The 13,260-nt window shown below is 40.0% G+C and overlaps 1 protein-coding gene across 1 annotated transcript in view; it reads left to right on the top strand.

Annotated features, from left to right (window-relative positions):
• Window positions 1-13,260, top strand: part of mastl (microtubule associated serine/threonine kinase-like) — a 50,629-nt gene that overhangs the window by 15,478 nt on the left and 21,891 nt on the right. Inside the window, exons 5-8 of the mRNA XM_072253876.1 lie at window positions 140-246; window positions 5,846-5,990; window positions 6,630-6,802; window positions 8,098-9,447. Coding sequence (XP_072109977.1) covers window positions 140-246; window positions 5,846-5,990; window positions 6,630-6,802; window positions 8,098-9,447 — 1,775 coding nt within the window. The remainder of the gene's footprint in view (window positions 1-139; window positions 247-5,845; window positions 5,991-6,629; window positions 6,803-8,097; window positions 9,448-13,260) is intronic.

The raw sequence follows: 13,260 nt of genomic DNA, 5'->3' as shown, positions 1-13,260 counted from the left end.
AATTTTACATAATGATATACATTATCTATTTTCTTGTGCACTAAGTGGAACTGAAGTGCTGGAGTTTCTGATTTTATATAAACTTAAAATGAAATTGTGATGTTCATTTCATGTTTTCCAACCCTGTTTTTGTTTCAAGAAATAAACATGATGGATATTCTGAACACACCTTCCATGATAAATCCAAAACTGGACTACTACCGTACTCCGGGCCAGATCTTGTCTCTCATTAGTTCTCTGGGCTTTGTAAGTATTAATTGTCATTTTTTAATACAGAAATGATAATGTGATGCATATGCTGTATGCAAATGTGACATTCAAGATTAGGGTTTCCAATCTCGGTTAATGGTAGGGGTCCATGGTGTTTTTTAAAAAAAAAGGTTGGGAACCCCAGTTCCATATGATATGTGTGGTTTACATGCCTATTTTCCAAACATTCTTTTTTTTTTTTTTGATTTTCCTTCAAGGGATGTGGGCTTTGCAGGCTGAGCCAGCATTTAATTGCCCTTAAGGTGGTGCTGAGCTACCATCTTGAATCTCTACAGCTATTGAGGTGTGCATATGCCCACAATGCTGTTTTGAAGAGAGTACCATGATTTTAAACTAGCTACTGTAAAGGAATGGAGATAGATTTCCAAGTGAAGTCCAAAGTCAAAGTAAATTTATTATATATACATAATGTCAGCTCCATTCATTGTCTTGCAGGCACTTACAGGAAAATAAAGTATGATAAAACTTATGAAAAACTGTACATAACAGACTGACAAGCAACCCATGTGCAAAAGAAGACAAATTATGCAAATAAGAAAAAAATAATACTGAGATCATTAGTTGTAGAGTGCTTGAAAGTGAGTCTAGATTGTGGAATTAGTTTAGAGTTGGGGTGGGTGAAGTTATCCATACTGGTTCAAGAGCCTGATTTGGATAATAACTGATTCTGAACCTGGTGGTGTGGGACCTAAAGCTCCTGTATTCTCTTGCCTGATGGTAGTAGTGAGAAGAGAGCATGGGCTGAATGGTGGGTACTGCTTTCTTGCAGCAGTACTCCTTGTAAATGTATTCAATGGTGGGGAGGGCTTTACCTCTGATAGACTGAGCTGTGTCCACGACACTTAGTAGAATTTTCCATTCCTGGGTATTAATGTTCCTATACCTGGGCATGATGCAACCAGTTAGGATAATCTTCACTGTGCATCTATAGAAGCTTGTCAAAGTTTTAGAAGGACATGCTGAATCAGCTCAAACTTCTAAGAAAGTAGCAGTGCTGTCTTTGTGAAGACATTTCTGTGCTGGCCCCAGGACAGATCATCTGATACAACACCAAGTTGCTGACTGTCTGATCGCCTAATGAGGCGATCTGATTGCTCACGGACCTCTGGCTTCTTCGTCCTGTAGTTGACAATCAGCTCTTTAGTTTTACTGATGTTGACTGAGAGGTTGTTGCGGCTCTATCTAACTAAACTTTTTCCTCTTGTATGCCAATTCGTCACCACCTTTGATTCAACCTACAGTGGTGGCAAGTTCAAGTTCAGGTTTCATGTTTAATTATCATTCAGCCATACATGAATATAGCGAAACAAAACATTATTCCTCCAGGGCCAAGGTGCAAAACACATTACCAACAGCACACTGCACACAGGACATAGCACATAAGGTTACGATTTCAGAAAAAAAAATCACAGTTACAAAGAGAGGAAAGAAAAGAATATAGCCCAAGTCCCTGAGTTTTTCTGGTTCGGCTTGTTCTTCAACTGAGCGAGTACCGGAGAGTAACACCAAGGGGAGGGGGGAGGGGCCAGCCACTATGAAATCCAGCAGCACACAGCTACAACAAACTTAATTATCGCATTGCAGATGCACTTGGGTATAATGCGAGTAGAGCAGGGGGCTAAGCACACTGGCTTATGGTGCACCTTGCTAATCGAGGTACATTTGCACAAACCATAAGACATAAGAGCAGAATTTGGTCCATCGACTCTGCTCCACCGTTCCATTGGCTGATTTATTATCCCTCTCAACCCCATTCTCCTGCCTTCTACCCATAACCTTTGACACCTTTACTAATCAAGAATCTCTTAAGCTCTGCTTTAAATAGACCCAATGACTTGACCTCCATAGCCATCCATGGCAATGAATCCCATAGATTCACCTCAGCTTGGCTGAAGAAATTCCTCCTCATCTTTGTTTCAAATGGATATCCTTTTATTCTAACGCTGTGCTCCTCCACTATAGGTAATATCCTCTCTACATCCACTCATTCTAGGCCTTTCAATATTTGATAGATTTCAATGAGATTCCCCTCTCATTCTTCTAAACTCCAGCAAGTACAAGCCTAGAGCCATCAAACACTTCTCACACGTTAACCCTTTCATTCCTGGGATCATTCTTGGGAACCTTCTCTGGACCCTCTCCAATGCCAGCACATTTTTCTTGGCTAAAGGGTCCAAAACGGCTCACAAGAGGGAGGTATTGAGATCGAAGTTAGAGTGAAGCGTGGCTTGATGGGCAACTTCCAGGTGTTGGCTTTTGCTGCCCTTGACCTTCCAGCTGGTTTAGCTCAAAACCATGGGTTTAGAAGGTGCTGTCATAGGAGTCTTGGTGAGTTGCTGCAGTATATCTTATAGCTCTTATAAAGAGCTGCTTCTGTGCATTGTTGGTGTAGTAAGTGAATCACTGTCCACAGATTGCCTATCAAGTGGGCTACTATGTCTAGTACACTGTCGATCTTCTTGTGTTGGTGAAGCTGCACTCATCCAGAACAGCATCACATTGCTGACTTGAGCCCTGAGATGCTGGACAAGCTTTGAAGTGTTACCAGTGTGAGTTATTTGCCACAGGCTCCAGTTCAGTTATTGATCAATGCTAGTACCTCCAATATGTAGAGTGGGAAAGGAATTCAGTAATGCCATTGAAAGTTTGGCTGGGTCTTGCTGCATTTGCCTGCAGACTGCTTCATTATCTGAGGACTTGCAAATAGTGCTAATACTATGACTGTGTGGCCAAGCTCTGCTTTTAGTCCATTCACAAGTTCTCAGAAGATATCACTATAATGGCAGGATCTCAATCAAAGATGAGCTGCATTACAGGAAGGAGATACAGAACCACATGGCTTGATGTGAAGACCAGAACCTTTCTTCAATGTCAGCAAAACAAAAGAGCTGGTCATTTGACTTCAGGAGATGGGGTGGAGTATACTATTTCTCCAACTTCTAATACCAGCAAACTCCCCTGTATCTTTTGGTCCATCTGAGGGGCCTCGACCTACGATGTCAACTGTCCATTTCACTCTATAGATGCTGGCTGACCTGCTAAGTTCCTCCAGTGTTTTGTACATTGCTCCAGATGCTAGCACCTGTGTCTCTGTTTTTTTTATTACTCTACCAGCTTTACCAGAGGAGATGGAACTAAGTAACTCTTCGTGATGGGCTTTGAATTTCCCCTATCCAGGGTACAATTTGTGCGCTTGTTGTTCTCATTGCTCCGCCCAATTATTGTTTATTGCTATTCCTTGTGGCGCATCAGGCAGCAACCTTGTTGTCTCTTTAGCATTTTCATCTTTTTTTAACGAGGCCAAGTAGCTAGCTTGACACTCAACCCAGCACGGATATAAAGTATGCAAAAAGCCAGCTGGATTCAAACCCGGGACCACTCACCTTGAATTCTGGTGCAAATGCCACTACACTGCCAGCCAGCTTTATTGCTAAGTGTGAAAGATTATTGGCCCATAAGCTGACAAAGATCATAGGTGGTTAACAGGAGATTATCTTTCAGCCTGTGTTTGATCTGGTGCAATGAGAACTCTCAAAGCCACTTTAATTGGATATCACTGTGATATGTAGAAATACAGAGAGCAGCTTGTAACTAGCCCCATGTCATCTACCTGTTCTAGCACCTCTGGAGGTTCCTGATGGTGGGACAGAAAGTAGTCAAAATTATGGGATGATAAAGGTGTCTGACTCATCAACTGTATAGTATGATTCTGTACTATTGCATCAGGCTATTAGTCATAGAAAACTACAGCACAGAAATAGGGCCTTTGTACCAAACCAGTTAAATTGCCTAGTCCCATCAACCTGCACTGGGACCATGGCTCTCCATACACCTACCTATCCAGACTTCTCTTAAACGTTGAAATCAAAATCACATCCACCAATTGTGCTGGCAACTTGTTCCACACTCTTGCCACCCTCTGAGTGAAGAAGGTTCCCCTCTTGTTCCCCTTAAACATTTCACCTTTCACCTGTAACCCATGAGCTCCAGTTTTAGTCTCACCCAATCTCAGTGGAGAAAAAAGCTTGCTTACATTTAGCCTGTCTATATCCCTCATAGTGTTGTATACCTCTATCAATCTCCTCAATCTTCCATGTTCTAGATAATAAAGTTCTAACCTAATCAATCTTTCCTTATTACCTGGGTCTTCCAGTCCCAGCAGCATCCTTGTAAGTTTCTCTGTACTCTTTTAATCTCATTTCCATCTTTCCTGTATGTAGATGTCCAAAACTGCACACTATAGTCTAAATTAGGCCTTACCAATGTCTTGTACAACTCCAACATAACATCCCAATTCGTGTACTCAATACTTCCATCAATGGTCAGTGTGCCAAAAACTTTCTTATGACCCTATCTACCTGTGCCAGCATTTTCAATGAGTTGTGGACTTGTATTCCCAGATCCTTTTGATCTCCTGTACTCCTCAGTGCCCTGCCGCTCACTGTGTAAGACCTACCCTGATTGGTCCTTTCTAAGTTCAACACCTCACGCTTGTCTGTATTAAGTTTAAGCAGCCATTTCTCAGCCACTTTTCCAGCTGGTCCAGATCCTGCTGCAAGCTTTGATAGTCTTCTTTGCTATCCTTTGAGAACTCTAGTACAGTTCACACAATTTTGTGGGTGACTTTGTAAGGTTAACAACACACCAGGATGTGCATATTGCAAATTCTGTGGCCAAATGGCAGCCTGCAGTGCTATAACAGTTCTTGATTTGAAGTATTAAATATGGAATTTTACAAATTTCTCCAAATTTCCTCCAAGTGAAACATAGCAAGAGATTTTCAATTAAAAGAACAAACTTTCTACATCTGCCATGCTTCAGTCATGATCCATTTTCCACATGCAAACAACTTCAAATGCTGAAATAGAACAAAAATTGCTAGAAGTACTCAATGGGTCAGTCAGCATCTGAGAGGGGGAAACAATATTTTAACTGGTGACTATTGACATTGGCTCTCGTTGTTGACAGGTTATGGACATGAAACATTTAGCCTTCTCTCATGCAGATGCTGCCTAATCTGCTCAGTATTTCCATTGCTTTGTTTTAATTATTATCCAGTGTGATAAGTGTTTTCTTAAAAAAAAAACAAAGAAAAAGCCAGAAATTTCTTGGTTGTCTTTTCTACAATGTAATCTCGCTTTTTTCATGTGATCATGCAGAGAGCAACCAAAAGAAATGTACCCAATAGAGGCACTAGCAATTATCTCCAACTAACCAACAAATGATCATTATAAGATTTCAGGATGAGAAACCCTTGAATGGTGGTTCAGATGCAGGTTAAATCTGTATCTCTTGTCACACAGTTTTTGCTAGAGGTTAATACAATTGAAAAGAGAACATAAGAACCACTTTCAGAATCAGGCTTTTGCTCAAGAACCTATGAATTCCCTGTTAACAATTGACAACAAGATTTGGAAATGCTCTGTCCTTTTACAAAAAATAATTGACTAAAGTCACTTTTTTAATAAATGTTGCTTATACATTATTTCATATTGATTATTTTGAAGTATTTACTGCTTAACCAGTTTTCCTTTGTACGTGTTAAATGCTCATGTGTTTCTGACTTTCTATTTAGAACACACCAATGGGAGGAAAGACTAAAGATGCATCGTCACTGATGAGCCCCATGGTGTGTAGCAATGCCAGTGTTTCCTTTGGATCACTTTGTTCTCCTCTGCCACAGAATGCTGAAGGATGTAAAAAAGGGCTTGCAATTAAAGGTCTGATTGACAAAAATAAGTGGATATTAATAGGCATAAGCATGTTTACAATAAAACAATAAGTGTTTTTTGTTCACAAAATGCTTTTTGAAGTTTGATGTCAATGTTTCCTGATCAGAGAGTAACTAAGTGTTTAGCTCGGGAGTAGGCATTATACTTAATGACATAATTTTGCTCCCATGTCTTGTGGTCTTACAGGATATGGTGAGAAGACAGGTGTATGGGGTTAAATGGGATCCAAGATCAGCCATGATGGAATGGCAGAGCAGATTTGATGGGCTGATTAGCCTAATTCTGCTCCTACGTCTTGTGGTCTTCAGAAAATTTGAGGCTGAATGCTAGCAATGAGCTTTAGACAAGGGAAAAGCCTAATTTTGGGGTAGCCAGCCAAATGAAGGTTAGCATTTTTTTAAGTAGTAAGTTTAATATAATCATTGTTATTTACAAATACAAGTTAAATGAGGAACTGTGTGCTGCTAATGTTCTTTTCCATCATCATATTCTATTTTTGCTGGTAAACAGTTCCGCATGTTTTTTCAACTTTATCCTATAGATACTCATTTTCAAATGTACCACCTAGATACATTTGTGCGCCTATGGTCTTGATGCAAAGATCAATTGAGCATTTTCCTTCTTCAGGTGCTGATAGCTCATCGTGCAGTCCAAGCTTGCCCGTAAAATATCTGACTCCAGACTTTGCACAGTTAAATACAAAGGTTGGAGCATCCAGTACCAGCAATCAATCACGCCTGTTTCCCTCCAGCACAGAATCAGGATGTTTAAGGAGTCCATTGTGGGAGAAAGAACTCCAGGCTTGTCTTTTTTTCAATTCTGTCAATAGCTTTCAGTATCTTTTAATATGCTATGCAAGATTCATTGAATTAACTGAAAAGTGGTATTTCAAAAATGAATTTGAAATTATTCGTGCCTAAGAATTAATGGGAAATGAAAGTAATGGCTTTGGTGTTTCTAACATGTAGTTCCAAATTTATCCTAATCCATTACTGAATGTTGTAGCAAACAGCTTTATCATTTGGATAGTGTGAAAAGGACAAGTTAGTGGCAAAACTATGCCAGGTGTCTTTGTTGCATGTTATTTTCAATTGTTGTCCCTGGGCAGCAGCCCTCAAATGAGAAGCAAGATGGGCTTGTGAAAGGTTTTTAGGCCAGAGTGTGGGAAGAGAAGGCATTTTTTTTGACTATCATTTAGATGGATAAGAATGAAACAAAGAAAGTCTGGTCCTACACGACTGAATTATAAAGATCTATTGGAGAAATTGATGTAATCAACAATGTCAAAGGCTGCAGATAAGCCAGGAAAGATTATCTTTACAACAATCACATGGATGTTTTTAGTAGCTTAAATCTAATAGGAGGAATTCAATCAAAAGATTTGATTAAGTTGGACACTAATTTAGGCATGTACACACATTCAGGAAGTTAAAGGACAAAAAGTAAGTTGGAGTTTCTAAAGGAGAGATGGGTGGCCAGCTTTGTCGTGAAAGCAGGGCAAAGAGAATAAACAGAAGGTGGGTGTTGTGGACAACGAGTTGAGAGAGGATCAGGAGAGCTGGGAAGAAATAGGGCAAGATATTTGGGGTGAGGACAGAAGGTGGTAGACGATAATTCAAACACGAATTATCACCAGCTTAAACCTATTTATTTAACCTGGTTTTTAAGTGACATCTTTTTATCTTTTATCTTCATGTTTGTACTTTATCTGATTGCAAACCTCTGAACTATATCGTCTGTATGAAAAGTACTCTACAAATAAGTTATTATTGTTAATTAGGTGGCATGGGCAATCAAGGGTATACTAAATGCGGTTTATTGCTGGCTCAGTCTTAATGATGAAGTAAGTGGATGTTTTGAAGGCAGTTATGAAAAGTTTTGCTGAAATCTGACACAATAGGCAAAGTCCATAGGGTCAGCCTCTGAGTGGGCTGAATTAACTGGAAAAAAAATTAGACAGATTTCCTCCTGAAGTATATTGAGTAAGAAGCAACTGTTTCTGATTGTCAGAATTAACTAGTTCGGTTATTTGAAGCAGATGGATTGATATGGTTTTTTTCATTGTATAGTTTTAATTTTGTTGTGATCTTTGCAGGGAACAGAAGTTGGAGAGCCTGGTTCGGGAGTGATTACAGATAATGGAACATCTGTTACAGGTAGCTCATTTCAGAAGGATGATATCCATCATAAAGGCAGGTTGGATATGACTGTCTCTCCGGTTGAAAATGAAAACAGTCCAGGAAGGAGGCTAGATGGAGAGATTCGGGCTACTCCTCTGAACAATGCAGTAAAGGGTGTTGTCAAAAAATGCCTTTACAAAAGTGTGGCAAAGGAAGAAGAAAAGGTTACCTCACCCACAGCTGAAATGATCAAAGCCTCACCCAACAGACTTCATACTCACAGCTCTTCGCCTGCTTGGGGAAGCGAAGTAATGGAAAGCTCAGTGAATTTTGGGCAAGGCCTTTGCCAAGTAACGACATCAGAAGGGACTGTTCCATCTGAAAGTTTACCTCCCCAAGGGTGCCTGATGGATATTTCATCAACTACTTCTCAAGACTGTTATGGGAATGAATTCCATGAGGAAATCGGTGATAAGCCAAGCAGGTCGAAGAGGACATTTGATCAGGTAGATCATAGCCCATTTTCAGTTGGTACCCGGAGAAAGAAGACAAATTCAGAATATGAACGTGGATATGAAATCCCAGAATTCCAACCAATTGCTCACACAGGTTTAACCAGGGAAATAGATGCACTGGGATTAGACTCTGAAATACGTAACTGCAAAAGCCCCATTGTGGATAATGAGTGCTTTGAAGGGAATGGCGGTAACCTTGAAAGAACATCTGATATTGCATCTGTCACTTCCCTAGCCAAAAACTTGATGACTGAGCTAGATGAGCAATGTGAAAAGAAAGATTGTAAAGATGACCTTAATTGCAGTTTTCAGACTGATGACAATGATAAGAGTCTACAGAGAAGACTAAGTTTGTATTCAGCATCTTCTGCTCAAGATGAATCTTTCTCAGAAGTACTTCATGAGAAAACATTAGACATAAGCACAAAAGATTCTTTATTTGAAGGGGCCACAGCTAAGGACCATGTTTCTGCCCAGTCTTGCCTCCTGCATAAAACACTGCCTCACAGTGCACCAAAGCATCAGTGTATAGTTGGTGACAATAACAAGTGCATCAACCATTCAGCAGAAACCAGCTCTGATATTTGCCCTTCATTCCTGGTCAAACCTCTGGCTTCAAACCAAAAGAAACCTAATGTTCTATTCCGAAGTTATTGTAGTCCAATATATGAATGTGATTTATCTGTAAAATCCATAATGAGTATGGAGTCTGTAGAAAAAATGGATATATCCCTTTGCACTGGAAGTTACCCACAAGCTGTGACACCTCTGCCAAGAATCCAATCATACAAACTAACTGGATCTTTTCAGGTAACTTTTTGTATTGCACAAATAATAGCTTATTGAACCTGGAAAACTTTATTGATGAGGTTGTAGTGAGGTGGATTAAATGCAGATCCACAAAGATATCCTTAATTGAAATTATGATGTGATTTGTGTAAAGTGACTAAAAATTTCTTCCAGACTACCTCATACCCTATAGAGCAAAACAGTATAGAATTACATAGAAGTTGCAGAACAGACACAGATATTTTATCTATATAGTCTATACTGATATTTATGCAGCATGCAGCCAGGGAGGCAAAGATCAGATTTTTTTTTATTTTATTGGATGATGGGGCAAGCTGTCATGTGGCCCACCTCCAATTTCTCACGTTTGAATGTTATAACTCAACTTATCCCCTTTAGCATATTGGGGAATTTTGCATTCCTCAAAAACAATTTTAGAAAAATAAATTGAATTTTTCACAATTACAATGCTATTTGTGAATGGACATGTCACATGTTGAAACTATTTAACTGGCAAAATGGCTTTGTGCATGGAGAATATAATCAGTGGCAATTTATTAACTGATATGACTACTCAGTAGGTCTGATATAATGTGAAATGAGAATTTCATGATTTCATTAGTGTCCTTTGCCAGAGGGATATTGTAAAAAGTCTAAGAAATTATGGGTTGTGTTTAAAACCTGTTCAGATTTGAGCTCTTTTTTTGCCTTATCCTTTAGATTTACTCTTCTCTCTTCTGAAGAATTGACACCTTGCAGAACTGCCATTTCTACAGCTATCATCATTTTAGGCACTATGCTAAAGTAGACATTGTTTAACAGGGAGTGCCAGCAGTCTAGTTAAGCACATGGGAGTGGTAGGGATAAGGATTTGATTATTACGGTTGAGCCTGATCCTCTTTCTTATCTGGGATCCCCACATTCAAAAAATATCACAGGGCAGTGTTCAAAAGTGATTCTCAGCTGAACCGCTGCAATTCTCCTTTAATAGTACTTCAACCATTGCTACAAGATCGGCAACTCAATACTGCTTCTGTGATCTTGCAATTCTACTAGTGGGATAGTTTAGTTGGACCGTTCTATAGTTTAGCATCTCCATCTAGTGGGGAAATTAGGTATTGCAGCAGAATGATACAGTTTGCATTTTTCTCTCCTTTTGATTGGATTTTACATAACATGAGAAATAGGAGTCGGCCATCTGGCATGTCAAGCCTACTTCATGATTCAACAAGATTGTGGCTGATCTGGGCATGGACTCAGCTCTATCCACCCATAACCCTTATGCAAAAACTATGTCTTAAATATATACAATGAGGAATCATCTATTGCTTCCCTGGCAGCAAATTCCACAGGTCTACTGCTCTCTAGGAAAAGCAGTTTCTCCTCCTCTCAGCACTACATGTGTTCCCCTGACTCTTGAGGCTATGTCCACTAGTTCTATTCTCACCTACAAAACCACTTTCCTGCCTCAGTCTTGTCCATCCCTTTAATAATTTTAGATATTCTAATAAGATCCCCTTTCATTCTTCTGAATTCAAGCAAGTGTAATTTCAGACAACACAATCCCTCCTCGTAGGCTGACATCCTCATCTCCAGAAACAACCTGGTGAACTTCCTCTGTAATGTCTCCAACACCAGTATATCTTGTCTCAAGTAAGGAGACCAGAACTGCATGCAGTACTCCAGGTGTGGCCTCACCAGTACCCTGTACTTTGCAGCGTAACCTTCCTGCTCTGAGATTCTGTCCCTCCAGCAATGAAGGGATTTTGATGGTAAAAGAACTCACACTGGACTGATGATTGGAGTTCCTGGCGTTTGGAAGAGTAAATGAGGACTTGATTATTTCAAGTGATGGCCTGTTGAGGAAGAAGCAGATGGAAAAGGCTCTGACCTAGGTCATCAAGTCTGCTTTTCTTTTCCCAGTTGCTGTTCCAGCATTTATTTATTTATTTAATATTTCCCATATCTGAGGTTGTTTTATTTCTCATTCAAAGTCTTGTTTCATGAAAGGTTTTCTCCAATCTGGATCTGTTGCACAGAGTTTCTATTTAAAAGCATGTACACTCATGCACGCTGGGCTTTTTTTCCTGTGCCTTCACCACCCCACAGCCCAATTTCTCATTCTCCTCGCATTCACAGCAAGCAGTATTTTTTGTGTGGATGTGAAGACATTGGTTTGGGGTGGGGGTAGATGAATGTGGATAAACATTATAGTTTTAGATAAAGTGTGTTAAGAGAGATGATTTGTGTTCTAATTTCACTTGTGACTTTTCTACCAGCTTTCCACAATTCATAGAAATGACTTGAAGGCACCAAAAGTATACTCTGCTTATGGCAAAAAGATAGGTTAGGAAGTAAATTATGAAGACCACATAAGGCTTCAAAGAGATAAGATAGTTTAAGTGTGACCAGAGATTGGGTAAATGGAGTATAATATGGGAAATTTGAAAATTTCCATGCTTAGTGAGAAAAACAATTTAAAAACTATCTAAATTGCAAGAGATTGCGGACCTCTGAGATGCAGAGGAATTTAAGTGTCCTATAATATAATTCACAAAGGCTGGTAAGTAATTAGGAAAGCTAACAGAATATTATTGATAAGGTATTTGAATAAAAGAGTAGGGAGATATAGGTTCAGTTATATAGAGTGGGCTAGCTGAATGGGCTTAATATTGGCTTGATGGCAGGAGACAGTGTGGTACAGGAAGGTTGTTTTTCAGATTGGAGACCTGTGACCAATGGTGTGCTGCTGGAACTAATGTTGGGTTCGCTGTTTATCATCTATATTAATGGTTGGATAAGAATTCTATTGGCATGATTTGTAAATGTGCAGTAACTGTCAAAATTAGTGGTATAGTGGAGGGTGAAGAAGGTTATCCAAGATTACAGTAGGTTCTGGATCAGCTGGGAAAGTGGGACAAAATAGGCAGATGGGAATTTAACTCAGAAAGGTGCAAAGTGTTGCATTTTGATAGCTTAACCAGGATAGAACAGAGCATTGAGTATAACTGTTGAGAAATGATGTTACAATTGTACATGACACATCTGAGAATTTTATGCATTCTGGTTGCCTCGCTCCAAGAAGAATGTTATTAAACTGGTAAAGGTATAGACAAGGCTCACAAAGATGTTGTTGGGAGTGAAGGACATGAATCGTATGGAGAGACTAAATAGACTGGGCTTTCCTGCCCTGGACCTGAGGGAGCCTTGTAGAAGTATTTACGATCATGAGGGGCATAGTTAAGGCTTTCCCAGGGTAGAGGAGTCTAAAGACAAGAAAATCTACAGTTGCTGGAAATCCAAGCAACACACACAAAATACTGGAGGAACTCAGCGGGTCAGGCAGCATCTATGGAAAGAGTAAAAAGTCAATGTTTTCAGCCTAGACCCTTCTTCATGACTGAAGAAAAAAGATGAGATGTTAGAGCGAGTAGGAGGGAGGAAGGGGGTGGGGGAAGGAGTACAAAGTGGGTGAAACCTGGAGAGGGGGAGGGGTGAAGTAAAGAGCTGGGAAGCTGATAGGTGAAAGAGGTAAAGAGCTAGAGAAGGGGGGAAATCTGATAGGAGAGGACAGAAGAAAGTGAAGTGGGAGGACCACCAAAGGGAGGTGATGGGCTGTTAAGGGGATGAGGTGAGAGAGGGAAACTGGAATGGTGAGGGGTGGGGCAATTACCAGAAGTTCAAGAAATCGATGTTCATGCCATCAGGTTGGAGGCTACTCAGACAGATTATAAGATGTTGTTCCTCCAACCTGAGTGTGGCCTTATTGCGGCAGTAGAGGAGGCCATGGGCTGGCATGTCAGAATGGGAATAGGAAGTAGAATTGCAGTGGGT

The sequence above is a fragment of the Mobula birostris genome, chromosome 3 (genome assembly GCF_030028105.1).
Source record: "Mobula birostris isolate sMobBir1 chromosome 3, sMobBir1.hap1, whole genome shotgun sequence".
Classification (NCBI taxonomy): domain Eukaryota; kingdom Metazoa; phylum Chordata; class Chondrichthyes; order Myliobatiformes; family Myliobatidae; genus Mobula; species Mobula birostris.
Note: the sequence above shows the minus strand (reverse complement) of the source record. Positions and strands in the feature narration are given on the sequence as shown.